The 26042-nt window shown below is 35.4% G+C and overlaps 1 protein-coding gene across 1 annotated transcript; it reads left to right on the forward strand.

Annotated features, from left to right (window-relative positions):
- Nucleotides 1–6462: 6462 nt before the first annotated feature.
- On the forward strand, nucleotides 6463–23532 carry LOC121425923 (dnaJ homolog subfamily C member 1-like). Its single transcript, XM_041622030.1, has 10 exons — nucleotides 6463–6665; nucleotides 13357–13458; nucleotides 15206–15252; nucleotides 16019–16190; nucleotides 17954–18397; nucleotides 19064–19186; nucleotides 19689–19755; nucleotides 20398–20670; nucleotides 21746–21888; nucleotides 23257–23532. The coding sequence occupies exons 1-10, from the start codon at nucleotides 6474–6476 to the stop codon at nucleotides 23335–23337; spliced, it is 1644 nt and encodes a 547-aa protein (XP_041477964.1). The 5' UTR covers nucleotides 6463–6473; the 3' UTR covers nucleotides 23338–23532.
- Nucleotides 23533–26042: the final 2510 nt, after the last annotated feature.

Consider the following 26042-nt stretch of genomic DNA (forward strand, 5'->3'; position numbering starts at 1 on the left):
ATAGACATGATTGTGTGTGTGTGTGTTTGAGATTGAAAAACTGTATTTTTAACATAATTTTTAGATACCGAAGTCCCGGGCCAAAATCTGTTAGTTATATACCGTTTTCCCACGAAATTACGCATTTTTTCAAAATTGACATAACTTTTCATTTTTTGCATACCTCCTAGGCCTAGTTCCAATGTATTTGAAGTTAAATTTGTAATGTCTTTATTAGTGTTTTGGGGTCAAGCATAACTGAAAGCTCACCTTATAACTTTTCCCAAAAAATTTCTGTTGAAAAAAAATCCCTTTTTTCTCTCCAAGATCTTGCAAATCACAGGGATGGGGTAGAAAACAATAACCTACATGGATCCATCCTATCTTGGATGGAACACTGTACTGCTATGAATATGTAACTTTTCATAGTTATTAGTAGGGCCCCAGCTACACAATGTGACCAAGAATGTCTTAATGCAATAGGTGATCCATGCATTTGAATATATAAATAAATAAATAAGATCAGGATAAAAGGATAAAAGAAATTTTTTTAATGTTAAAATGTTGGGCAACATTCTGTTCACTTTTGTTTAGTAATGTATGTTGGTAATTACATACATGTATATTCTGGGCAATTGTAATAAGAACTAATAACCCAATTATTAGTTCTTATTACACAATTTTGGCAGATTTTAACCAATAGTCGTGTGGACAGTGTGTAGCCCATGCAGGGTTGGTTAAAGTTGGGCATTTTCTGCCCAACTATAGAGTATGCGTACAATTGGCAAGTGGCAGTGGAGCTTTCCTCATTTTTGAAAACTTATTTCTAGTTGAAATTTTTGACAAAAATAAAAGCAACGCCCCCAAACGGTGTATCAAATCCTTCCATTTCTGTTCAACTAAAGAATACATAAGCGATAAAAAGCATTAACTAACAAAGAAATCATATTCGTATCAGTTTAGTCGCCTTTACTCAGTGAAGCTTTTGCTCCAAAGAAATTAGCCCCACCTTCGATTTTCGGTAGAAAATTGTAAGCAAAAAAAAAAACGCTGTAACGGTGTATCAAATCCTTTCAATTCAATTATAGAAGGCATAAATAATAAATACTAAGAAATAATGATGCTATTGAAATCAGGTCAATCGCTTTACTCACTTACTTCAAATAATAAATAGCCTACTCTCAAAAAGATTAGTGTATGGTAGACAAAATTAGGTCTATAGTATTTCATTATCAATACCTTTATTCTTTAATTGATACTAATATTTTGTTTACATAAAAACCACATAAACTCCAGGTTCCCTATGCAAGGACACGATTTCTCCAAACATCTTTTTATCCAGACGCTATCAGGCTGTGGAATTCATTACCACCTGTCGCTGTCAACTGCACTTCATTGGAGCCTTTCAAGTTGAAGGTGCAGTGTGTCAAGCTTTAAGCTTCAGTCTGGTTTTTTAGCTGCACATAGAGTCCATTGTAGAATTTTTTTTACTTGCACTGTACACTCAACACTTGACAAGCACAAGGTACGATAATACGCCAGTGGCGGACTGTACCAGACTGGAAGAAGAAGGATCTATATACATGTTTGCATTAAAATGCAAAAAGCTCTTTCTTGCGTTCTACATGTATACGTTAACCATGTTTACATGATGTACAGTATATAACCAGATAAAACCTTTGAACAGTCTTCTGGGTTGTTTTGTTTTTAGATTTTGTGAAGGTTAAGTCTGTAAGGTAGCTGAAAGGTGCACGTTCATGTTTCGTTAAGGATATTTGGTTGGAAATACTCGATCCAAGAATCATTTTATTGAAATCATCAAGCAACATTAACCGTATAGTGCTTGTTATTGCATAACTTTTCAATCCATTCCTACCACGTGAGAAAAAAAAAATGACCCCTCACAAATCCCCAATTTAAAGAAGAGGTATGTCATGAATTCATAATTATTATATGTGGCCTGAAAGAGTATGTTCTCCCAAATGATATGATACCATATTTATGTGGTATGTGCTAACGCTTGGATGATCAGTAGGTATATTTTTTTGCACTGATGTAAGTTTTGATTTGCGCCAAGGCAAGGCGTGACTGCAATGAACGAATCAAGATGACAATGATGTCATAATCCTACAACGGTTGCATGAACTCCATTTGAAAACAACATTTCGATAATTTACATTATAATTGTTTAATAAACACTATTTAGTATCAATTCTCAGGTTAATTTCATTGAAAAGCGATTTGAAAACATCATTACGAAGTCATTTAGGATTATTTGACACCATTGGCATCTGGATTCATTCATTGCAGTCATGCCTTACCTTGGCGCAAGTCAAAATTTACATCACTGCAAAGAATACCTCCCGATTATACAAGCAGTAACAAATACCACACAAATATGGTATTAAATCAATCGGGAGAAGATACTCTTTCCAGTCATATATAATGAAAATGCGATTTATGAGGTGTCATTTTATTTTTACTTACACGATAGAATCAATACTTAACGCGCTGAAAATACAAAAAAGTCTTACTTATATATCCTGCTTCGTTCAATGTTTCAGTGATCAGCACCATCAGACAAAAAATAATTATTTGCTTTTTTATGATATATATCCATTTCAGTGCAGATCATTTTGATACGTTATTTCACAGTATAATTTACCTTGTTTGTGTTCGACATAATGACAAGTATTTACACAGGATGTGATGTACATTACTCAGGAAAATCCTTTAATAAACTTATGGAAATCGCATGATGTGCGTTTATGATTAACTGATTTTTACTTGTTTGCCAGCAAAATTTCAATTTTCTGAGATTTGAAAACAAAATCCATTTTTTTTTCATTTCTATTATTATGATTGTTTAGATAAGTTTAACAGGTATTAACTTAGCATTGAGTAAAGTTGTCACGTATTTCAAATGAAAATTGTTTTGATATCATGAATACTAAAACAAAAGGATACTCTTTGTTGGGTAAACTGAAATACTCTTAACCCTAAAATGACCGGGCTCTTTGAGATGTACTGAGGACTGGGGGGCATGATGCCCCCCCCCCTTCTGATTTCGGCCGCCGTTTGAGCGATCGCGCCCGTCCGGAATTCTGCACGCACATTCTTTACATAATAAACTATAAGCCAGTATAAAAAAATATGAAAATAATTATTTTTTATTTATCATGAATAAAATATGCAAATTTATTCGTAAAAACCGTTATTTGCATATTTATCACCCAATTTCACTTCAGATTTTCTATTTTTTTCTCAGATGTCATCTTTTCAATCTATTTTAAAGGCTTCCACAAAGAAAAATTGTGAAAGCCAATTTTTCCTTGTGTATTTCTTTGTTTTTATAATTTCTTATGTATTTCTTTGTTTTTTCATCTTTTGTTTTTCATTGTTTTTTTTTCAATGGAAATTATTACAGACCAGTTTACAACTAAATTGAACCCTAAACTAATTAAGCAGACCAATTACAATGAAAAATAATCACCCTTTTGTGAATTTCATCTCCCATAGACTTTGTACACAAAGTATAAACATGAGCCATTTTCGGCATGACATTGTCTCGTAAAAAGTCACGTGGCGTCGCGAATGTATACCCGTGTGTCGCGAATTTGGTCTCAAAAGTTGCGCGAGACTTCCAAGAAAAAGAGTCATCAAATTTTGCGATGCTATCTTTTTGCGTTTCGGAAATATCGCGCGAAGCGTCGAGGGGGCATCATGCCCCCCCCCCCCCCCCCCCAGTCACTTTAGGGTTAACCAATTGTCATGATTGTACACTTACGGACCTTAACATGATGTTAGCTATAAATCGTAATTGAATTGCGTTATTTTTTAATAAATCGGTCGTCTGGGGGGTCTTGTCATGTTCTGTCTCGTGTCGGTCCTAATAGTGTCTTGTGATATCTTGCTATTACCAAGCTTCTTTTTTTTTAGATTATGATAAAATGTCATGTTAGTCATTATTTAAAAGAAAGTTATATGTCATATTCTATGAACCATGATATGATTGATCTATTAATATTCAGAATTTTGTATTAATATGTCACTACTCTATTCATTCAAGAGAACCTCCATTAAAAAAAACTACGCTTTCCACAAGGTAAAAGGTTAACATATCATTCCATGATTGTCCTATTTTATCCTAACTGACTTTTTTGTGAAAATTTGAAATGCCTCTCTCTCAAAGTGAGAGTTAATTCATACCCTGAAAATGTTCAATTACCAATCAAAGTTTCTGGCCCAAAGATTGAACTTTTTATAATTGAGTATTCCACTATGTCCACTTTATTACTGTATTCATGGGCGAATTTGAAACCAAAAAAAATTGGGGCCGGGGCGGATTCAGGATTTTCCAAAGGGGGTGTATTTTGTCTAGAAAAAAAAATTACAACAAAAAAAATGTAGGTATCATTGCTAAGACCTCAACTAACTGTATAATACAGAGTGTGATGTAATTCGCCAAAACTTATATCCCAAATGTTTTTCTTTAAACAATTTGAATCACTGTAAACCGTAAAAACAGGGATTTTACTTCATTAATTTTAGAAACAAAATCGCCCTTGCGGTCGGGATGATCTTTTTGAAGAAATCAAAACTAAAGTTCAAACTTCAGCCTGAGGTTATAAAGTTAAAAATGTATCATTGATTTTCAGTAGCTCATATTAAAATGGTTTACGGAGACCCTGACACGATTGATCAACTCTGCTGTCAATTATTTTGGTCTCATTCTAAATATGATTTTAATATGTCTAAACTAGTTCTTCTAATAACCATTTGGTCCAATCGCCCGTTGATGGCCTATTAATATTAGCCCCTAGACGAATTAGAATTTTTGAACAAGTGGGCATTAGATTAACTGAGGATTATTAGCTAGATCAGAACGAGCGGCAATTAGACCAAATTGGTATACCCCCCCCCCCCTCCTCGTGGTATACTAGATTATTCTATTTTTATAAAACCAGCAGCACACTGAACATGCTGAAAGGATTAATCTAAAAAAATGAAATACAAAGCAAAATGTTTTGAAATATAAGCTAATTAAAGTAATGATTAAGTTGCATCAAGAGTTGAAATGAAATTTGCAAATAGTCATACGTATTTCACGAAGAGTGAGAGATGGATAAACAGAGGGAAAGAGCAAGAGAGAGATATAGGGTAAAAGGAAATTGAGAATGATAAAGTTGAGAGTGGGGGAATATAGAAATATATTTTTAATACATATCATAACTGCATAAGCACGTTTTCTCTTATCAATTTTCCCATTCATGAAAATTATCAAAGAGAGTAATACAGTGCGTATCAATTAAAAGTTTACACTTAGGAATAATTCTCTAAAATTATATATTTGATTTTTACAGTAATATTCTGTAGCTTTTTATAGTTCTACAATCAAACATTGGAAGAATTCTTTTTAAGAAAACGGCGATGTAACTAAAGTCTTTCCGCTGTAGTGAGCACCTCTTACTTTTGAAAAGTTCGTGAGAAAAAAAAGTTTGCGCAGAACTTGAAAATAGTTACATGAATAAAAAAAAAGACGTTAATAATTAAAAACACATGCATTTTAACTATGAAGATTTGAAGATATATCTTACCCTTTAACTTGTTTCCTTCCAAAAAACTTATAGAGCGCAATTGGCCCCCTCCCCAGCACACACCGAAGCTATACGCGCAAATCGATTACTGCGATGTTTACAAATTAAATGGACAGACCTCACTCAAGTGTAACATTCTGTCAAAAAAGTTACCTTTATTTTATAGGTACCTAAGAATATAATATGTAACAAAAAGTATCCCCATGTTGTATATATTTTACAATTCCCAGGACTTTTTCAAAGTGTAAACTTTTCAAAATTTTTATTGATACGCGCTGTAGATCAAAGAGGAGGAGATGAGGAAATAATAAGAAGAAAAAGATAATTATATTTCAGTACTTTCTATGTATAGGCCATATATTTTTCCTGCGAAACAATTATAAATCAAGGTGAGGCAGTAGCAGATGTATTATGGGGCCTGCAGTGGCGTAATGAGCCCCCCCCAAAAAAAAAAGGGGGGCCGGATATGGTGTATCGGGCAAAATTTACACAAAGTTGCGATTGATCGAAGGGATGGTGCCAAAATTATGACATTTTTATCACAAAAATCAAATTTTGTGATAGATTGTGACATCCCTCTGCCGATCCTTTTTTCTCTTTCTTTTTTCTTGGTCGTAAAAAAATAAATTGGGGGCCGGGGCATTGTTCACTGCCCCATTCTCCCTTCCAGAGGCTGCTGCTGTACCGTATCCTAAAGTAAAAAGATTTGCAGAAACTCCAATCTGTTCAAAACAAAATGTGGATATCAGGCGGTACAGGGATACGATCACGCTACGATGATCGTCGACCAAATTGGGAAAGCGAAAATGCCGCGTATATGGTCGTGAGCAAATATTGAATCTGTCCTCGATCAATCGACGCAGCTGTCGCTCTTCTTCTCTTTTTCGGGGTGCCAACATGGCGAGGAGCAGACGATGTATTTGTAATTTCAACTCATTCGAATTATCGACAATGTTTTGGTGTATGTTGTTCCTGTTTGTTGCAGCATTTCCCTCTTCCTCAGACGCATGGGACCAAACAGACCTAGAACTGTTTGATTTGGTAGAGGAAATACAGCAAAGTTTCTACGAAGTTTTGGAGATCGATCAGGTAAATTGAGCGGAGCAAGGAGCTCCGCTGCCGCCGATTCTGCGGCGGAGCTCAGGATCGTGGATTCGGTCAATACACCCTGGTTAGCTAGCCAAGTAACGTTCACAATGTTTGGCTTATTTTCTCTTTTTCGTAATTCGTTGGGACAAATGCTTGATTTTTTACACATTCAGTTTCCATTACAGCTTTTTATCATATAATTTGGCTCTTAATAAGTAAATTTGATTCTTTAAATTATGTTTTCTTTAAAAGACTTTATCAAAAATGAAGTTAGACTTAGACATGTTGTTAGAGATTGAAACTGAACTTAATTTTCTTGCCATATACTTTCCACCAATAGAGGGTGTACACAAAAATATGCCCAAAATTAAAATTTTTTGAGCACTGGTGAGTACAAAAATTATTCCCAAGTTACTAACTGTATGGAAATTAGTAATTTTGGTCACAAAAATGATATTTAATGATTTATTAATGGTGTGCTCTGTACAGCATTGGCATACCATAGTCATTGACATAGTCCAATCTGTAGACTCCCCACAGGCAGGATGGTTGCAGTGAGAGAGTGACTGGGCGAGTGCTTTGAGAGTAAACTAAAACTAAAAAAAAAATAATAATTCGCCAAAGGCAAAGGGAGGTTATTCTCCAAGGCCAGTTGCCTGGTATAGTGAGTGATTGTATTACCGACCGGTCTTGTAAAGTTTATTACGGTACCGATTGTACGCATCAGAAAATAATTTCATAAGAAATGCTCAAAACCTTGCAACATCCTTTCAAAGGGAACTTGAAAAGAAAGATGGTGAAAAATTGTCAAAAACACCTTTTCAAAGTCTTAATTTCTAAAAAATATTCAAATTATGGTCAAAATAGTTCATCAGTGATTCTGTTGTTTTCTCAACTTTTACCATAGAAAAGGCATGTTCGGTATTATACGATAACTTTATCAAGTGACCAAAATATTTCACATGCGAATAGGGGTTCGATTGGAAGCGAATGTCGTAAAAAAGAAATGTATATTTTGTAAGTAATTTTGTATTTATGGTGAAAGTTTAGTGAAATTCATGAAAATGATGTGTTTGATGTGATTGAATTAATGAAAAGTGTTCGGTAATATAATCCACTACCATACTTGTTTGAATCACACTAGCAATCTTGTTAATCACTTAAAGGTCAAGTCCACCCAAGCAAAATGTTGATTTGAATAAATAGAGAAAGTCAAACTAGCATAACATTGAAAATTTCATCAAAATCGGATGTATAATAAGAAGTTATGGCATTTTAAAGTTTCGCTTATTTTTTCACAAAACAGTGATATGCACAACTCATTGAAATGCAAATGAGTCAACCGATGATGTCCATCACTCACTATTTCTTTTGTTTTTTATTGTTTGAATTATACAATATTTAATTTTTACAGATTTGACCAAAGGGACCAACTGGACTGAACCATATAGTAGGCCTATTAAACAATGCTAATTACACATTTATAGGGAGGCATTAATCACTGTTTCACTTGACAATGAGGAGAAAATTAGAATATTTCATAAATATAATAAAATACAAAAGAAATTTATAGTGAGTGGATCGTATCATCAGTCTCCTCATTTGCATACTGACCATGATGTGCATATAACTGTTTTGTGAAATTAAACTTTATGAAATGTCATAACTTTTACAATTTTGATGAAATTTTCAGTGTTATGCTAGTTGGATTTTTCTCTTTTTATTCATATGAACTGTTTGTTGGGGTGGACTTGTCCATTAAAGGGATGGTCCAGGCTGGAAATATTTAGAAAGAACTAGAAGACTAGATCTAACGTTAGATCTACCGTATATCAATAATTAGAGTAAAATTCACAAATTAAAATCAATGCTGAAAATTTGATCAAAATCGGATGGCAAATAACAAAGTTGTTGAATTTTAAAGATTTTGCATTATTGCAGTGAAACAGTTCTAGGCATGTCTTTATGAATATTCATAAGATGGGCTAATGATGTCATACCTCCACTTGTTCTTTTGTATTTTATTATATGAAATTAGGCTTACTCAAAAATTTTCTACCAAGAACTAAAACAATTGGGTTGTCATCTGATTAAGTGCATTAGTTATTAAATTGCCGCAATTTATTTCATCATAATGGAGATACATCATTTACACATGTATGAACAAATGAAACATGATTTCATGCAATAACTTAAGAAAAAGGAAAGTGGGGATGTGACATCATCAGCCCACCTATATTCATGATGATGTGCATATAACTTTTTTCACAAAATATTGATAAATTTTGAAATTTAATAACTTTGTAATTTGTACAATTTCGAAGGAGCTAGATATGGCAGATTGGGTAAAATGTATTAAAAAGTTGTGAGCGAGCGAGGCGAGCAAGCAAAAATTTCAATGTTTGTATTACACTATCCAAGTTTGTGACAGATTTTGACATAATATTCAGAAAATAATATATTTCACTTTCTGGCTTTCCTTTTATTTTGTTTCCACTCTATTCTTGGTCATGATTTTTTTATTTGTGGTGGGGGGAGCATCCCCAAGCTCCCTTTCATCTGTATGGCACTGTTTAAAGGCAACCTTTGTAGCACACAATGAAAGGATTTAAAAAAAAACATGCTCTCCCATACTCCGGTTGAAACAAAAATGTTGTTTTTTGCTTACAATTACAGAATATTCAAAGCTAAAAGAGAACATATTAAAAAGAAACAACAACAAAACAATTCAAGCAAATAAACAGATTTGAAAATGAATTTTGACCGCATAATTAGAAAATTATGGCAAAGATAATGAAAAGGTTGAGAGAAAGTCTGCTGATTAGCAAGAAGTCCGATGACATATTGTCGCAAGCCTCCTTTTTAAACCCAGGCAAAAAACATTCCACTCAAGCATGAGCAAAACTAATTTTTTTTTCATGGCATTTGAAAGATAAGACTTCAGAGCACCTATTAACACCAAAATATAGACATCATAATTTGAAACAAAAATTTCATAGACTTTTCAAATCCATCCCGTTTTTTGTCTGACCTGCGAAGCAAAGTGAGACTATAGGCGCCGCTTTTCCGACGGCGACGGCGACGGCGGCGGCGTCAACATCAAATCTTAACCTGAGGTTAAGTTTTTGAAATGACATCATAACTTAGAAAGTATATGGACCTAGTTAATAAAACTTGGCCATAAGGTTAATCAAGTATTACTGAACATCCTATTAGAGTTTCATGTCACATGACCAAGGTCAAAGGTCAGTTAGGGTCAATGAACTTAGACCATGTTGGAGGAATCAACATCGAAATCTTAACCTGAGGTTAAGTTTTTGAAATGTCATCATAACTTAGAAAATATATGGACCTAGTTCATGAAACTTGGACATAAGGTTAATCAAGTATCAATGAACATCCTGCATGAGTTTCACGTCACATGACCAAGGTCAAAGGTCATTTAGGGTCAATGAACTTTGGACGAATTGGGGATATCTGTTGAATTCCCATCATAACTTTGAAAGTTTATGGATCTGATTCATGAAACTTGGACATAATAGTAATCAAGCATCACTGAACATTTTGTGCAAGTTTCAGGTCACATGATCAAGGTCAAAGGTCATTTAGGGTCAATGAACTTTGGCCGATTTGGGGATATCTGTTGAATTCCCATCATAACTTTGAAAGTTTATGGATCTGATTCATGAAACTTGGACATAATAGTAATCAAGCATCACTGGACATTTTGTGCAAGTTTCAGGTCTCATGATTAAGGTCAAAGGTCATTTAGGGTCAATGAACTTTGGCCGAATCGGGGGTATCTGTTGAATTACCATCATAACTTTGAAAGTTTATTGGTCTAGTTCGTTAAACTTGGACATTAGAGTAATCAAGTATCACTGAACATCCTGTGCGTGTTTCAGGTCACATGTCCAAGGTCAATGAACTTTAGCCGAATTGGGTGTATCTGTTGAATTACCATCATAACTTTGAAAGTTTATGGATCTGATTCATGAAACTTGTACATAAGAGTAATCAAGTATCACTGAACATCCTGTTCCAGTTTCAGGTCACATGATCAAGGTCAAAGGTCATGTAAGGTCAATGAACTTTGGCCATGTTGGGGTTTTTTGTTGAATAACCATCATATCTCTGTAAGTTTATTGGTCTAGTTCATAAAAAGAGGACATAAGAGTAACCATGTATCACTGAACATCTTGTGCGAGTTAGAGTAGTATGCAAAGTCAGCACTGCTGCTATATTGAACCGCGTGATGCAGGTGAGACGGCCAGAGGCATTCCACTTGTTTTTTTACACGCACTGTAGAGTCTAGACCCTATGTTTAGGTTTTATTTTTTCGTGAGCGAGCGGTTTGGAAAAAATTTCAAATCTGAAGCTGCAAATCTCACTTTTTGGTCAATTATGGACCTAATTACTGATAAAATGGCATCCTTGCAAGATGTTGCAAGCACGAATTACGAGCTCAAACTTTTGGAAATTTCATGTGATAAGACATGAAAAGTAAACATTCCAAGCAGGTTTTGTAATCATGAAAAAAGGAAACTTTTGATATACAGTATGTTAAGATCCCCCAGGTCTGCACAGTCCCCCTTGTCTGCACACATGCATATCTGTGCGATTCTAGTAAAAAAAGATACACAACGAACACAAACTTGTCCCCCCCCTGCATTTGTAATCAGCACATTTTCATTTTCAGAACATGATTTTGTCAAAATAATCTGACTTTTCTTTGAGAAATGTTGCTAGAAAGGACTTCCATGTATCTCCAAATATCAATTTAGACTATCCCCTCTTTTTGTCTCTTACACTTTTTTTTTACTTTTGAACTCCGGTTGAATTCATTCTGATGGTTAGTCATGATGCATGCACCTACATTGTTTCTGGTGAGTCTTGATAAATTATCACTTAAAGGACAAGTCCACCCCAACAAAAAGTTTATTTGAATAAAAAGAGAAAAATTCAACAAGCATAACACTGAAAATTTCATCAAAATCCGATGTAAAATAAGAAAGTTATGACATTTCAAAGTTTCGCTTATTTTCAACAAAATAGTTATATGAATGAGCCAGTTACATCCAAATGAGAGAGTTGATGACATCACTCACTCACTATTTCTTTTGTATTTTATTATATGAAATATGAAATATTGTTATTTTCTTCTCATTGTCATGTGAAATGAAGTTTCATTCCTCCCTGAACACGTGGAATTTCCATTATTTTAACATTTTGTGCTTCAGGCAAGGAGATCCTAATCGTCAAATTCGTAAAAATTGAAATATTGTATTATTCAAATAATAAAAAACAAAAGAAATAGTGAGTGAGTGACATCATTGACTCTTTCCATTTGGATGTAACAGGCTCGTTCATATAACTAAATCAACATTTTTCTGAGGTGGACTTGACCTTTAAACTTAAACACTGAGCAGTCAGGTATTATTGAATACACCAAGGGTGGTAGGTATATTGCTTGTTTTGCCATCGTTTAGCTTTCAGTTTCAATGAGTCAATTCATGTCGTAAGGGCCATCTCCACCATCCCAAATTTTCAAATAAGCGCGCTATTTCTGATCCGGCAAATTATCCCGATCTGAACAATCTTGAGATTATTTGCAGTGGAGACGCAATTATTGCGCTAGTTCGTAGGATTAATCTTGAGATTGCAATCCCAAGTCAACTTGGGATTATTTGCGAAAGAGTGCGCTATTTTACGAATTATCGCGCTAATTCGTAGGTGCAGACGCACTCGGGATTATTTTATTCACGGCGTCAGACAATAATGCATCAATGCCTCGCTCGAGCCCCAGTGGGGTCACTCAATGTGATTTGGGGACCGCATGACCGTTACCAAAATCGCGGGAAAAGGGGTCAATTTCACGGAATGTCCGAGGACAGAACACTCCTCGAAGTAGTGAAAATAGGGGTGCTCACCGTCCTCGATCTGATGGAAATAGGGGTCAGGAAAAAGGGGAGAACGATTTCGAGAAGTAAAATCTGTCACCGAGTCACCAGCCGCAAAGGGCGCGCTCATCATGCTCTGTATCTTTGTGGACAACTCTACATTTATTTTTACAAAGAATTCTACTTTTCTTATTTTTCAAGAAAAATAAAGTTCTTTTGGATTATTGTATCAGTATATGGCTCTTGGTCATCTTAAAGGACTGAGTACTCTGACGCCTGTGTTGCAATTTGCTCTAATGAGGAAAGGGTGTAAATGCCCTGTCCTTGAAATATGGTAAATAGGGGTAAGTATGCGAAATGTGCAAAAGTGTCCTTACAATCTTATAATTAGGGGTGTTACAAGGTACCATTCTACCACAATTTTGTCCTTGTTTTGCGTGAAAATAGGGGGGTAAGTTTCGCAATATGTCCTTGAAATTGACTGCAATAGGGGGTTACATGCATTTGTGGTAACGGTCATACGCGTTCCCCTTTGCGGATGAGTGACGCCACTGGGGCTCGAGCAGGAATTGCTCTTCTTCCGATGGTGGAGACGCGGTTCCTTGAATCTCGAGATTAATCACGAAGAGGGCCAATCGGGCTAAAATCTTGAGATTGAGCAAACTAGGGATAGTGCAGCACCGCCTGTAGTTATATTTCCAAAAAGTCATTTTGTGGTCCCAAGAGATGAGACTTTTTAGTTTTACAGATCTAGAGTTACTGTATCTGGATTTTTTTTTGTCACTTTTCAGAGTGCTGGTCAGTCAGACATCCGTAGAGCTTACAGAAAACTCAGCCTTCAACTTCATCCGGATAAGAATAAAGAAGAAGATGCAGAAGAAAAATTCAGGCAGGTAAGTAGTCTGCCAGTATTTAATTCTTAGGAGGTATTGGAAGAAACTTGCAATCAATTGCTAGTCAATTTTAGGACCAAAATCAATCATAAGTCTTGCTGGTGATTGTAAATTTGCAAGTGATAGCTGGTGTGCTTCTTGCATCAACAAGAATTGATTGATTAGTTTTATTCAGAATCGATACCACTTGTAAATTTACAACTCAGTTTTACTGCAAATATTTTCTTCCAATATCCCCTTAGGCTGTATGCATGTTTAAAGGTAAATGCCAGTTTTGGTAACGATATCAAAATGAGTTCGTAAAGAATCCAATGAAATGACCACCAAAGTGTCTGTTTGTATAAATAAAACGTATGTGCCAAAGGATTTTGGAAGAAATTGCGTAATTGCTGAGAAATCAGCAAATAAGCACAGGATTCGGGTAGAGCGTAGGGCCCGACATTCAAAGCAATAATTATACACTGTCCCACGTGCGCTTTTCTGTGTTGGGGATCTTCAGTTTGAACATTTTTCAGTGTAGATTTCAAGATTTCACAAAGCTCAGTTTATGTAATTGTACCAGATCTAGATCCTCGATGATATACTGACAATTAAGCCTAGTTTTACAGACTTCCTCATGAAATCAGTGTTTACTGCAACGACTGGAATTTCTCTTTAAGGTATTCTAACACAAGTCCTTTTTAAGTTCTGGGGTTTTGCCTCTCATCTGTCAGAGGCAATATTATGTATATATATTTGTGTGCTACTTTTCACAACATTCTACCTTTATCTGCTACATTGGATAAGCTTTAACATGGCAGTGAATGGGGGTTTCCAGGATTCTTTTGAGCATTTGCCGGGTCAAATCGCCTGATCCCCGTCTTTTTTTCCCCCTGCTCTGTCCTGCGAGAGTTCTGATATGAAGTACTGTATATTCTAAACAGGTTGATTTTGTTGATTAATTTGTTCCAATCGTAGAGTTTAGTCCATTACGTGAAATTCCCACAATTGTCATGTTTGTAGATTTCACCCTTATTTTCTTAATTTTTCATTTTTTTTCAAAATGACAATCTCAATTAGAAAAATACTATTATACATGTACATATTGAACTTGTCATGGTGTTCTGTGTTTTAAAGCAATGAAAATTTGCTTTGTTTTATGCTGTCAAATAATGAACGAAAAAGAATGTATTTTTCCAGAGAAATTCCAGTAGTTGCAGTAAACACAGATTTCATGAGAAATTCTGTAAAACAAGGCTTAATTGTCAGTATACCATCGAGGATCTAGATCTGGTACAGTTACATAAACTGAACTTTGTGAAAACTTGAAATCTACGCTGAAAAATGTTCGGACTTAAGATCCCCAACACAGATACGCGCAAGTGGGACAGTGTATAATTGTTGCTTTGAATGTCAGGCTCGACGCTCTACCCGAATCCTGTGCTTATTTGCTGATTTCTCAGCAATTACACAATTTCTTCCAGAATCCTTTGGCACATACATGTACGTTTTATTTTACTATACAAGCAGACACTTTGGTGGTAATTTCATTGGATTCTGTATAAAGAACTCATTTTGATATTATTACCAAAACTAGCATTTACCTTTAAGTAGATTCCTTATCCAACAATATTGTGTCACTTTGATGTTCATTCTTGTTTTTCTCCGTTTTCTTTTTTTTTATTCTTTTCTTCTTTTTTTTTTCCTTCTTCCTCACATAATTTTTTTCTTTCTTTTGTCTTTGTCTTCATCTGATTTATTTTCATAGTTAGTAGCAGTCGCAGAGGTTCTCAAAGATGAAGAGAAGAGGAAAAAGTGAGTTTCCTGTTCATGCATTTATTTGTCTTTTGTCTGCCTGTATTTCATAGCAGGAGTGAGATACACAGTGCAGTTGACACTTTTTTGACAGCTGCAGCATCTACATATTTTTTTTTCAGTTTTTCAGAAAATTCACAATTTTTAGGATCTTACTTCATGAAAATTATACATCATAGCTATTTCAAGTCTCATAATGTGCTGTGAATTTCAAGTCTCATGGTCAAGGTCAAAGATCATTCCAGGTCAATGAACTTGGGCCATTTTGTGGTATTAATATAACAACTTAGCCAACAGTTGAACCATACTTTAAAACAATAATAATGATTAACAAGCACAAAACCTCAAAATTTTGTGCTCAGTCTTTATTTAAAATAAAGATTCAGTGAATTATACCAAGATAATTATAATCCTTGTTTATGTTTTCACTTTTTCACCAGAAACTGGTAATGTCTAGGTTTCCATCTGATAACCAATGAGCAGAATTTTTTTCCACCGTTTCTTGATATCACTTCAGTTTCGCTTTATTTGCTTCTTATTGCTGTTCATTATTTCATTTGCTCTTGTATTAAATGCGAGATGAAAACATTTTAGCATGTCTTTTAATGTTCTGCACCATTTTAAAATATTTAATAAAACCAAATTATCTTCCATTTTGGTTGGATGTGACTTTCAACATCATGTGGTCATAGTCTAAAGGACTTAACTCTGCAAGACTAATTAGTACTAAGCAAACATTTTTGTTGATGGTAATCATGTGTTCTAGGTATGATGAGATCCTTGAGCATGGCCTACCGGATTGGAGACAACCGGTGTTCTACTACAGAAGAGTACGCAAGATGGGACTCCTTGAACTCGGCCTCTTACTCTCTGCTATACTCAGTGTGGGCCATTACCTTGTCATTTGGTCAATGTACTTTGAGAGGAAGCTGGAAATAGTGAGTTTCTTTCTTCACGTAAATGATATTGAGTAATTTCAAGTCCAGTGTTGGTGTTAGTGTTGGAATTTCGAATGCTTCCCCTAGCTTCAAAACGTTTTCTAAGTTCTTAAAACTGATCCAGATCACATTATTGACATGTCAACAACCAGTGAGTGACTTTTCAGGGGCATCTTCATTCTATGTTTGGTGTCATACTCAAGTAAAAATTGACCTAACACCAACACCAAAAGGTCAACACTGAACTTGAAATCACCCAATGTAATTGATGATTAGTGGGGATTTTTTACCTGATTGCTAAGAAAGCATAGATGCTTGTAAGCAAGCAACCAGAGGACCGACGGCTTTAGGTCTCTCCGAAGGACCTGGTAATGAGGATTAATCATGCCTTACCAAAGGGCACAAGTGCACCAAGTGGGAATTGAACCCGGGTCACCGGAACACGAATCCCCCACCCTACCGACTAAGCTACATGTATTGCACCTCCTATTGTGATGATAACAATAATAATAATAATCGGGACAGGATAAGGGAAGGGGGGTGTTCAATCAATGTGCAAAAACATAAAAATTAACTCTGATTGGGTTTTATTGCATGGTTAGCCCCTACCCCCTTCTCCCACTTTAAAACCATTCCACAGCCCCTTGTAATAATGATTGTATTGATGATGTTTATCATAATGATATTGATAATAATTATGATAAAAGCTCCATGTGGCAAGGGATTAATCATCACCTATGAATTATGTAGTCATCAGCTACCATACAAATTCTGTTTGTGCAAAGTATAGCACTTTTTTTTACTTCCTGACCCCACTTTCATTGGTAGTACTAGTCTATATTAGCAATCATTTTCCTATAGCCTAATTTATATAATATGGTGATTGGTGATTTTTTTACCTGATTGCTAAGAAAGCATGAATGCTTGTAAGCAAGCAACCAGAGGACCGACGGCTTAAGGTCCCCTCCGAAGGACCTGGTACTGACGATTAATGCCTTACCAAAGGGCACTAGCGCACCAAGTGGGAATCGAACCCGGGTCACCGGAATAAGAATCCCCCGCTCTACCGACTGAGCTATCGCTCTAACACCATTGTTTGCAGTTGTGTTTGGCATGCTTGGTTCATAGCAAAGTATTTGTTTTATTACATGTTTAAAGTCTGTAATCAAAACTGTATTTTTTTGCATTTGGTAATGTACTTGATTTTGTGAAATGGGATAACAAGTACAGGTATACAACTTTGCTAGTAAGTAATTTGCACAAGCTTGCTCGGCAGATGACTCGAGGGGAGCCATTCTGTAAGGTGAAAACTTGGAATGATTGGAGGTTTGCAATGTTCGTGAATGAAATTGTATAATTCCCCACCCCCCATTGCACACACACATGGCCATACAAAGCAAAGGCGCAGTTGCTTGCCCCCCCCCCCCTTCAGAAATTTAGAAGATTTTACATTTTTTAGTGAACATTTTACAAAATTACCCCAAAGTGTGCACAAAGTCCTTCAATTTAACTCTGGAGAATGCTAAAGTGCCCCCTTGACAAGTTTCTTAAAAAATATGTCCCCCCTCCCCCTGAAAAATTCTGCATTTGTATTCGGCCATGCACACACAGAGACACACACACACAAAGTTAGCAAGAAGCACATTCAACTGTGAGGCTATTACATGAAAAAAAAATGAACAAAAATATTCTAAATCTATTTTCTAAATATGAAGTGAATGGGGCTTTGTAGTAACTTTGAGGAGCTCTATTCTCTGATATAGGAATCCCTGATCAAGCCAAAGAGAGAAAAGAAAGGCAAGAAGGCAAGCAAACAAGCCACCAACCAACCCACGACAGAAGAGATCACCCAGGCTCTCTTACAGGACCCCAATATGATTAAGAAGCCTAGCCTTGCCGATATCCTCCCCTGGAAGCTGATCTGTCTGACCTTGGGCATCGTCCAAGGCCTCCCTGGAGCCTACAGGAGCATCCTGGAACATTGGAGAGCAAGGAGGAAAGAAGAAGAGATGGAGGAGGAGGAGGATGGTGAAGAGGAGAGTAGCAGAAGGAAGGAGCAAGGCCCTAGGGAGAAGCAGAGAATGGATCCAGCGATGTATGATTATGATCGGTCGGCCAGTGCCTCTGTGACGATGAAGACTAGTGAGGATGCAGCCAGGTCCAACGGTCTTGGACCGCATGGGGATGGTGACTCAGATAGAACCAAAGTAAGTTGTACACTCAATTCAAATTTTCCCTATCACAGATATGATATTCATGTCTAGAAAGGGAGATATTTAATTGAACTTGACCTTTAATCACTGCAGATGTTTGTGAGGCTCTGTCCCCTTCCTGCAGTTATATCTTTGCTCAGTATTCTTGCTTCTTTGAATGACTCTTGGTCTAGTAACACAACGGTTTGCGATTAATTGTACGCTTGATTTTCACGATTGATTGTACATTGTAGTCGATGGAATCAATCGTAGAAAGATGTGTCTACAATCATTGCTAAGCTTAGTGTTACGGGCCCCTGGTTTTTCCAATCATCATTGTTAAATGCTTTCCAGAATGTCAGGGAAATTGATCATTTGTATGTATTTTCAACAGAATCAAAGCAATGGAAAAATAAACAGGTCAACAGGTCCTTGGCAGAAATTCCTTGAAATGCTTGGGCACTGTAGAAGGCTGCCAGGCCAAAGTTGGGGTAATAAAATCCAAGTCCTTGATGGACGAGACGTTTTATCATAATTGAATATGAGCATCTACATGAACTGTTTTATCATATTATTAAGCAACCTTTATGCTTTAATAACTCCCTACGTTGTTGAAAAAATCAGGGAAAAAATCTCTTTTTTTTTATTAAACAAACTTTTGTGTTACTCTGTTTTTTGTAGACAAGTTTTGAATGGTCAGCCTCAGAGGTGTCGAGTCTAGTAAAAGCGATGACTAAGTTTCCTGGTGGAACAACAGACAGGTGGACAAGGATAGCGGAGGAAATCAAGAAACCAGTTGATGTGGTAGGAACTTAAAAAGAATCTAACATAGTTTCAAGAAGCTTGTTTGTTACCATCTGTTTAACTCTTCTTAACATTCATTGGGGTTGAAGCTCATTAGCAATAATACACTTAAATCCCACAAGATTGTGATTTGGGTAAAAGTTTAAAGGAATAAACCAACTTTGTTGAAAGGAAACAAATAACCTTTACCCAGAATGATTTTTAAATGTATTCTTGTACCGTTATCGTGGCATCTTAGAAAAGATATTTTGATAAAAACTGACCACTTGGCCTATAAATCTCTGGCAATAAAGTAATTTTAATTGAATAAGGGGCTAAATCAGTTATTTTCAATTTTATGACACCTAGATAGATCCTTGTCATTTGATTGGTTGTTTGATATCGATCATTCAATTACTCAATGCAATCAATCGTAGAAATTGGCCCTATGATTAGTTGCTAACTAAGCTTTATGCTACAGGGACCCGATTGTGATAATGGATCACCTATTTTTTTTATGCAGGTTACCAAGAAAGCTAAACAACTGAAAAGTCAAAAATATGCAACAAACATTGATGCTGCTGCACAAGGTAGTACTATACTCAATATGATCCTTTTTATTCTCCATGTAATGTTTTACTGTCAATATGATATTTTTTATTTTCAATGTGATCCTTGTTATTCTCAATATAATCTCTACTACTCTGAGGTTATTGGGTCAACGGTCAAAAAGGACAGTTTATACATCTACATTGATATTTCTTGTTGCGATTATTTAAGCACTGAGGATCACCTTCAATTTCGGTTCTTGTGTGAGTGAGGATGATTTGATTTTGGGATCTCAAGGTCAGGCTTCTGGCAGAGGCAAAATTTCAAATGTGGGCAGTGGAGAATGTAGTTTTTATGTTTGTTTTATTTTTTCTCTTGTATTTCTTTTTAATATTTCATATTTGATTTTTATCCCAATCATATACTTCAAGAATACTTAGAATTTTAGCTACATGTAGTAACACAATTTGGATTGGATATGTACACATGTTTTTGAGTAATTTTGGGTCTGCTGTGCACTTTTGGTGCAGGATTCCAGAAATACGTACCTGGCATTGAACATTCCATCTCAAAAGTTGTTAGAGACTTTAAAAAAGTTGGGAAACAATGCAATGTGAGCTTTTCTTGTTCCTCACATTGTTAGGGTTAAAAATGTTTGTCAAATTTGTTTTTCTTCTGTCCAGGCATCACTGGGGGTATTCAACACATGGTACCAAGCAAACGAACCGGTTTAGGAATGACTGATGACATCATCACCCATTCGACCAATCAGATGGATTTGGATGATAATGAGCCTCATGAATATTCATCAGAGGCTGGATTTAAAAAGAACAAAGCAGTTAAAGCTGTTAAAACGAAAGATAGAACTCTTATGATCGCCAGTGAAGCACATAGCAGCGACCAAAGAGGAAATAATACCGCCGTCAGTAATAAAGTTTTACAAAATAGAGAAGTGGGTGAGTACAAGACTTGAAGATGCTGTGACCATGTGGTCTAAGGCACCTGACTATGCACATTAAAGTCCAGGGTTCAATGCCTGGCAACAGCACAGAAACGCATGAGCGAGGCATTTAATCGACAGTGCTCTTTTATCCTACATTCAAATACATGGAAATTCTAGATGTGCGTTCTGGTAATTGTGTGTGCACATTTTTAAGAGAAAAAGAAGAATTATGTAGACGATTCAAAATTATGGCAGCCTTTTCTTGGAGGTTGGGGGGGGCCTCCAAAGAAGAATAAAAACTTTTCAAGAATAAACATATTTTCAATAGGTAATTGAGTCAGTTACATTGCTATGGACAAGAGGAGGTACTTCATCATACTGGGAGGAATTGATTTGGCATCTGCCATTTTAAAAGGGGAAAAGGAGCTAACCACCATGTATTGTACAAGGGATGGGAATAGCAAAAATTATTATTAGACGTTGGTGAAAATTACACTTATGTGCACAAAGCTTGTTTGCGGTCTGAATTTTCATGTTATACATGTGTATTACCCACAAGTGAGACATTGGGATGACAGGTAATGAGGAAGGGGTGAACCCTCATGTGCCCCTGTAGTGCATAATTGCCATACATTTCATGGCAAGCAATTTGTGATTCTTTAAGGCAGAATTAGGTACAATTAAGTGATAACTTCTTCAGCAGGGACTATACAGGTGTGAAATTACCTAGATGGGGGGGGGGACTATTCAGTGGTGGAACACAGAAAATAGTGCCCTTTTTACAATTAGAATTAATATTATAATCATTTTTCATCATCATTATCATCATCACCATCATTTTCATCATCATCACCATCATTTTCATCAACATCATTTATCATCATCATTTTCAACATCATTTTCATCATCATCATTACCATCATCATTATCATCATTACCATCATCATTTTCATCATCATTATCATCATCATCATTGTTATCATGTTCATCATCATTGTCATCACCATTTTCATCATCATCTTTTATCATTGTAATTATACATATTCCTTCCTTCTTTCCCTTTTTTCATCTATATTTTCCATGATGAGATGAGCTTGTTCATTCTGGTGTGGAGAGTTGTGCATGGACACAGCGACAGCAAAAGATTTTAGAGAAAGCAATGCAGGTTTACCCAAGAGGCTTAGACGATAGATGGGACAAGATTGCAGATAGTGTACCAGGCAAATCAAAGGTGAGTGTAATACCCATCCAGCCCAAAACATCAAAAAGTAAAGTTATTGGGAGATGATAATAATATTCTGTTTTTATATGGGGAACATAACATGGGAAATGGATTTAAAGTGCATTTACATAGACCATTTCTTATTTAAAAAACGGTTATAGGAACAGTTTGTAATGCACATTTTACTAGCCACACAGATAAGTTATTTCTTGATTGTAAAATATTGAAAATCTGTTACTTGGTTCTTGTGCATACTTAAATATTTATGTACAATGACCATTCAAATCTCTTGCCAAATATTTTTAATAATCTTTTTAACGCAAATGCCTCATACCATTCATACTTAACGCGTCATTCATCAGATCTTCACCAATATCTTCCAAAAACTAAAATTACCTAAAATTCTCTACGTTGTAGAGGAATCAAGCTACAGAATTATGAATATTGATATTAAACAAAGTAAAACTCTAAGTAAGTTTTAAAAAAACTTATGAAAGTTGAATTTTTTTCTCAGTATGAAAATCCTGCCAATAGTACACTGTAGGTCACTATGACTTATAACTACTATTTCTTGTTTGTTTATTTCCCCTATATTAGCCCATTTTTTGGCATTGTATCTCAATGTTATATGTTGTTTACTCTTTATGTATGTCTTATATTGATTTGTATTTGTATTGTGGTGGTGCCCCACCTACAATTTTTTTTTGTATTGTTTTCTTTTACTTTCAGGGGCTCCCAATCCCCTGTTTTATCAAATTTGTATATACCTGTATTTTTATGATTGATTGATTGATTGAAATAAAATTTGAATAGAACATCGGAATGGTGTCTCAAAGTACTTTACAGGCACATTAGGATAGCCATTATTTGAGTGATTCTGTCCAGAGGTGGGGACCACCGTTATTACACCGTGACACCATGCTCATATGTAGATTTTCAAATAGGACACTCAAAAACTATTTCCCCACCCCTAAACATGTCCAAGATGATAGGGTGAAATGTACAGCCTTTTTATGAGACCCTTCTCACTGTAAATGCATACATCGCCCCAATCGTGGAAGACGGCACTTATTATGTGCTTTTGCAAATGAGCATTGTGTCCACCTTGCAATGGGGTTCAAATAGTCCAGTCTTTTAGGGGTTAAATCACACCCAATATTCAAATTGAGTCTGTCATTTTCTCAGAGTGAATTTCTTTTGTATCATGATAAACCATTGATTTGTATGTTCATGGCTGTTCATTTACATGTACATTAAAAAAAAATGTTCGCTATTTACCTAATTTATTGATACTTGATTTGTGCATCAATTTTTTTTTAATAAAATGAATGGATCATAATCTTTAATCTAAATTACATCCCATATTGCTTTTTTCAGGAGGAGTGTATAATTCGCTACAAGGAACTCGTTGAGGTGGTCAAAAGGAAAAAGCAGCAAACGACTCCAGCCCAAAGATGATGCCTTAGAAATCACATTTTTATACAGCTTTGGAGGGTTTTTTTTCTCATTTCCTTTTTGATTTATTTCTGTGATAAATAGAATTTTGCAACTCACTTTTTTGGCCATTTATAATGATGAAAAAAGAGTTTATCATATGATTTAATGCTACATTAGTGTACCAAACATTTCAGGGTCCTATATAATAACTTGTTATAATATCAAATGCTCAAATGTTATAACACATTTATTATCAACCAGTCAGATTGAAGGATTTCAGTAACTTTTAACTGTTGTTTCAAATTTGTCATTATAAAAAGTTTTATGAAATGGGTTCCTGATGGATATTGCAAATTTTAGGTTAGCTTTTCACAAGTTTGTCATTTTGTAATTAATTTTTGTCCATTGCTTTTTCCCCTTGCTTCTTGAAAATTAAATGTTAATCCTATATAAGTTTCTTGAATTGTATAATTTTGTAATTTTTAGAAAATGATTCAGATTTCATGGTCTATTTTTTCCTTGTTATTAGTGAAAGCATTAAGTTTATATCAGCCAATGGAGGAAAGAAATGTTTATTGCTGAAAATATGAACTCAACCTTCAAGAACTTTATCCAGTATTTGATGTGTCAATACTTAAAATGAAATAACATTTACATGCCTATATACTTATCTAAACTCGTAGCTACTTACCGGACACACCTGTGTTGTTACTATCATTATTTGTTTTGGTGTCACCTGTGCCTGGGAGGCAAAAAGCAAACTGAATCACTATGACCAAGGAGATGTGTTTTTGTGTCACAGTATTTTTGCTTTCCATACATGTTCTTGGAAGCCCTAATTGAGTAGAACCACAGCATAAATAAAGCACCCTGACTAATATGGTAAATCATGAGAAGGAACTTCTAAGGATATATATTTGATTAATAAATATGAAGTCCCTTTTTAGTGATTCATGTCTTTTTACAATGCTCTTTTCCTTTACCATTGACGCCCCTGTGCATAATTCTGCTGCCATAGAGTATAATTGGATAGTTCCAGGCAGATATGTACAGCTACCATAGTTGTGAATTGTTTTTTTTTATCTAGGCCCAAATCATTTGAATTTCTTTCATTTCTCCCTCGTTTTTATAGTCATACATGAACATTGCCTGTCTTGCCATAACTATTTATCTCATTAATGCCCCAGCTGATATGTCTGTGAGGGTCAATTGTAGACAACGCAATTAAATATGACTATTTCATATATGAGTGTTTTGCAATCGAGTGATTCTTCTGTGTTTAAGTTGTAATTCATAATTTATTTGTTGATAGTCATAGTTTGCAGTGCTTAGTGACTCACCGACAGATCATCTAATTCGTCCCATAGACAAATCAAATTTCTAGTTAACATTGTTATAGTCATCGTCTTCATCATCATCGGAAAATAAAAAGGAGAGGAAAAAATGCCGATGGATTTATCCGGGAAGGGTTTCATGAAACAAAATATTGATTTTCAACGAAATTGCTTTGAGCCAATCAGACGCAAGGATTTCAGTAGCTTATAACAGTCATATCTGAAATGATATGAAATGCTCCCATGAAGAACAAAGAAAATAGAGAAAGAGGAGGGAGAGATGTCATCGAAGAGGAAATTGATAACAATGTGTACCAGCAGAGCTGCTAACCTGCACAAGTATATTTCAGTATTTAAAAGCTGAAAATAAGTATTTTGGTGAGACATCAATATTTTCAAAGAAATAATCAGTATTTTGTATGAAACCATCAGTGTTCCCATTTTCAGTACTAAATATTGAAAATCAGGACTACTTGGCAACTCTGTAGTGGGATAACAAGAGAAAAAGAGATGATTAAAGGGAAGGGAGAGAACATACAAGCAAGAGATGTGATGAGGGGTAACAGGAAAATATGAGAGGTTATTACAGGAAAGAGACGAGGGCTGTTAAGCGAGGGAATAAAGAGAATGAAAGGACTGAGAACAAGAAGGAAAGGAGAAGGGTTAATACAGGGACAAAACACAAATAGTTGAGATAGGGAGAGAGAAGAGGCATTGAGACACCCCCGCCCCCTCTTCCCATCCTTTGTTGTTGAAGGCAGCATCTGGACAATGAACAAAGTACACGATGTAGCCAATAGGATTCAAGTATACAATTTTGATCCATAATTTATTCCCATTTAAATGTATAAAACCCTAACATTTTCTCGTGACAGGGCGCTAACAAAAAATTCACACATTCCAAATACATCTCGGAACCTTTACAGGCGTATCCAATCAGATTTGAATACCCATTTCAATGTACAAGTATTTTTAACAATGTAACATACAAACAGATCATTGTACATGAACAAACATGGAATATTTACAGCATGACATTCAAGAGTAAGAACTACATACATGAAGGAAAAAACACTCTATAAAACAAGACAATGAGTTTGACTACACAATACAATTTCGAGATACAAATATATTATGCATAGGATTAACAATCAGCCTATTACACTGATCAATTAACGAAAAAAAGCATTGAGGGAAATCTGTTCCCTTTTAATATATTATGTAGACCAAGTGGGCAGGAATATAGATTTTTTCTAATTATATCAAAATGACAATATCTTGATCTTATTCATGAGCATTAAATTATTATGAAGTCTTTATTATCCATGTGCGGCCTTCACAAACCATGACTGGTCCACAATCCAATTTTGGAATAAATCGCATTTTGCTTAT

Source organism: Lytechinus variegatus, chromosome 13 (genome assembly GCF_018143015.1).
Source record: "Lytechinus variegatus isolate NC3 chromosome 13, Lvar_3.0, whole genome shotgun sequence".
Classification (NCBI taxonomy): Eukaryota; Metazoa; Echinodermata; class Echinoidea; order Temnopleuroida; family Toxopneustidae; genus Lytechinus; species Lytechinus variegatus.

Bases quoted from the DNA above. Each gene is read 5' to 3' on its own strand.
- LOC121425923 (XM_041622030.1), top strand. From the start codon at position 6,474: ATGGCGAGGAGCAGACGATGTATTTGTAATTTCAACTCATTCGAATTA. The intron at 6,666-13,356 runs GTAAATTGAGCG...GTCACTTTTCAG, and splicing joins AAGTTTTGGAGATCGATCAG to AGTGCTGGTCAGTCAGACAT. The intron at 21,889-23,256 runs GTGAGTGTAATA...TGCTTTTTTCAG, and splicing joins GTGTACCAGGCAAATCAAAG to GAGGAGTGTATAATTCGCTA.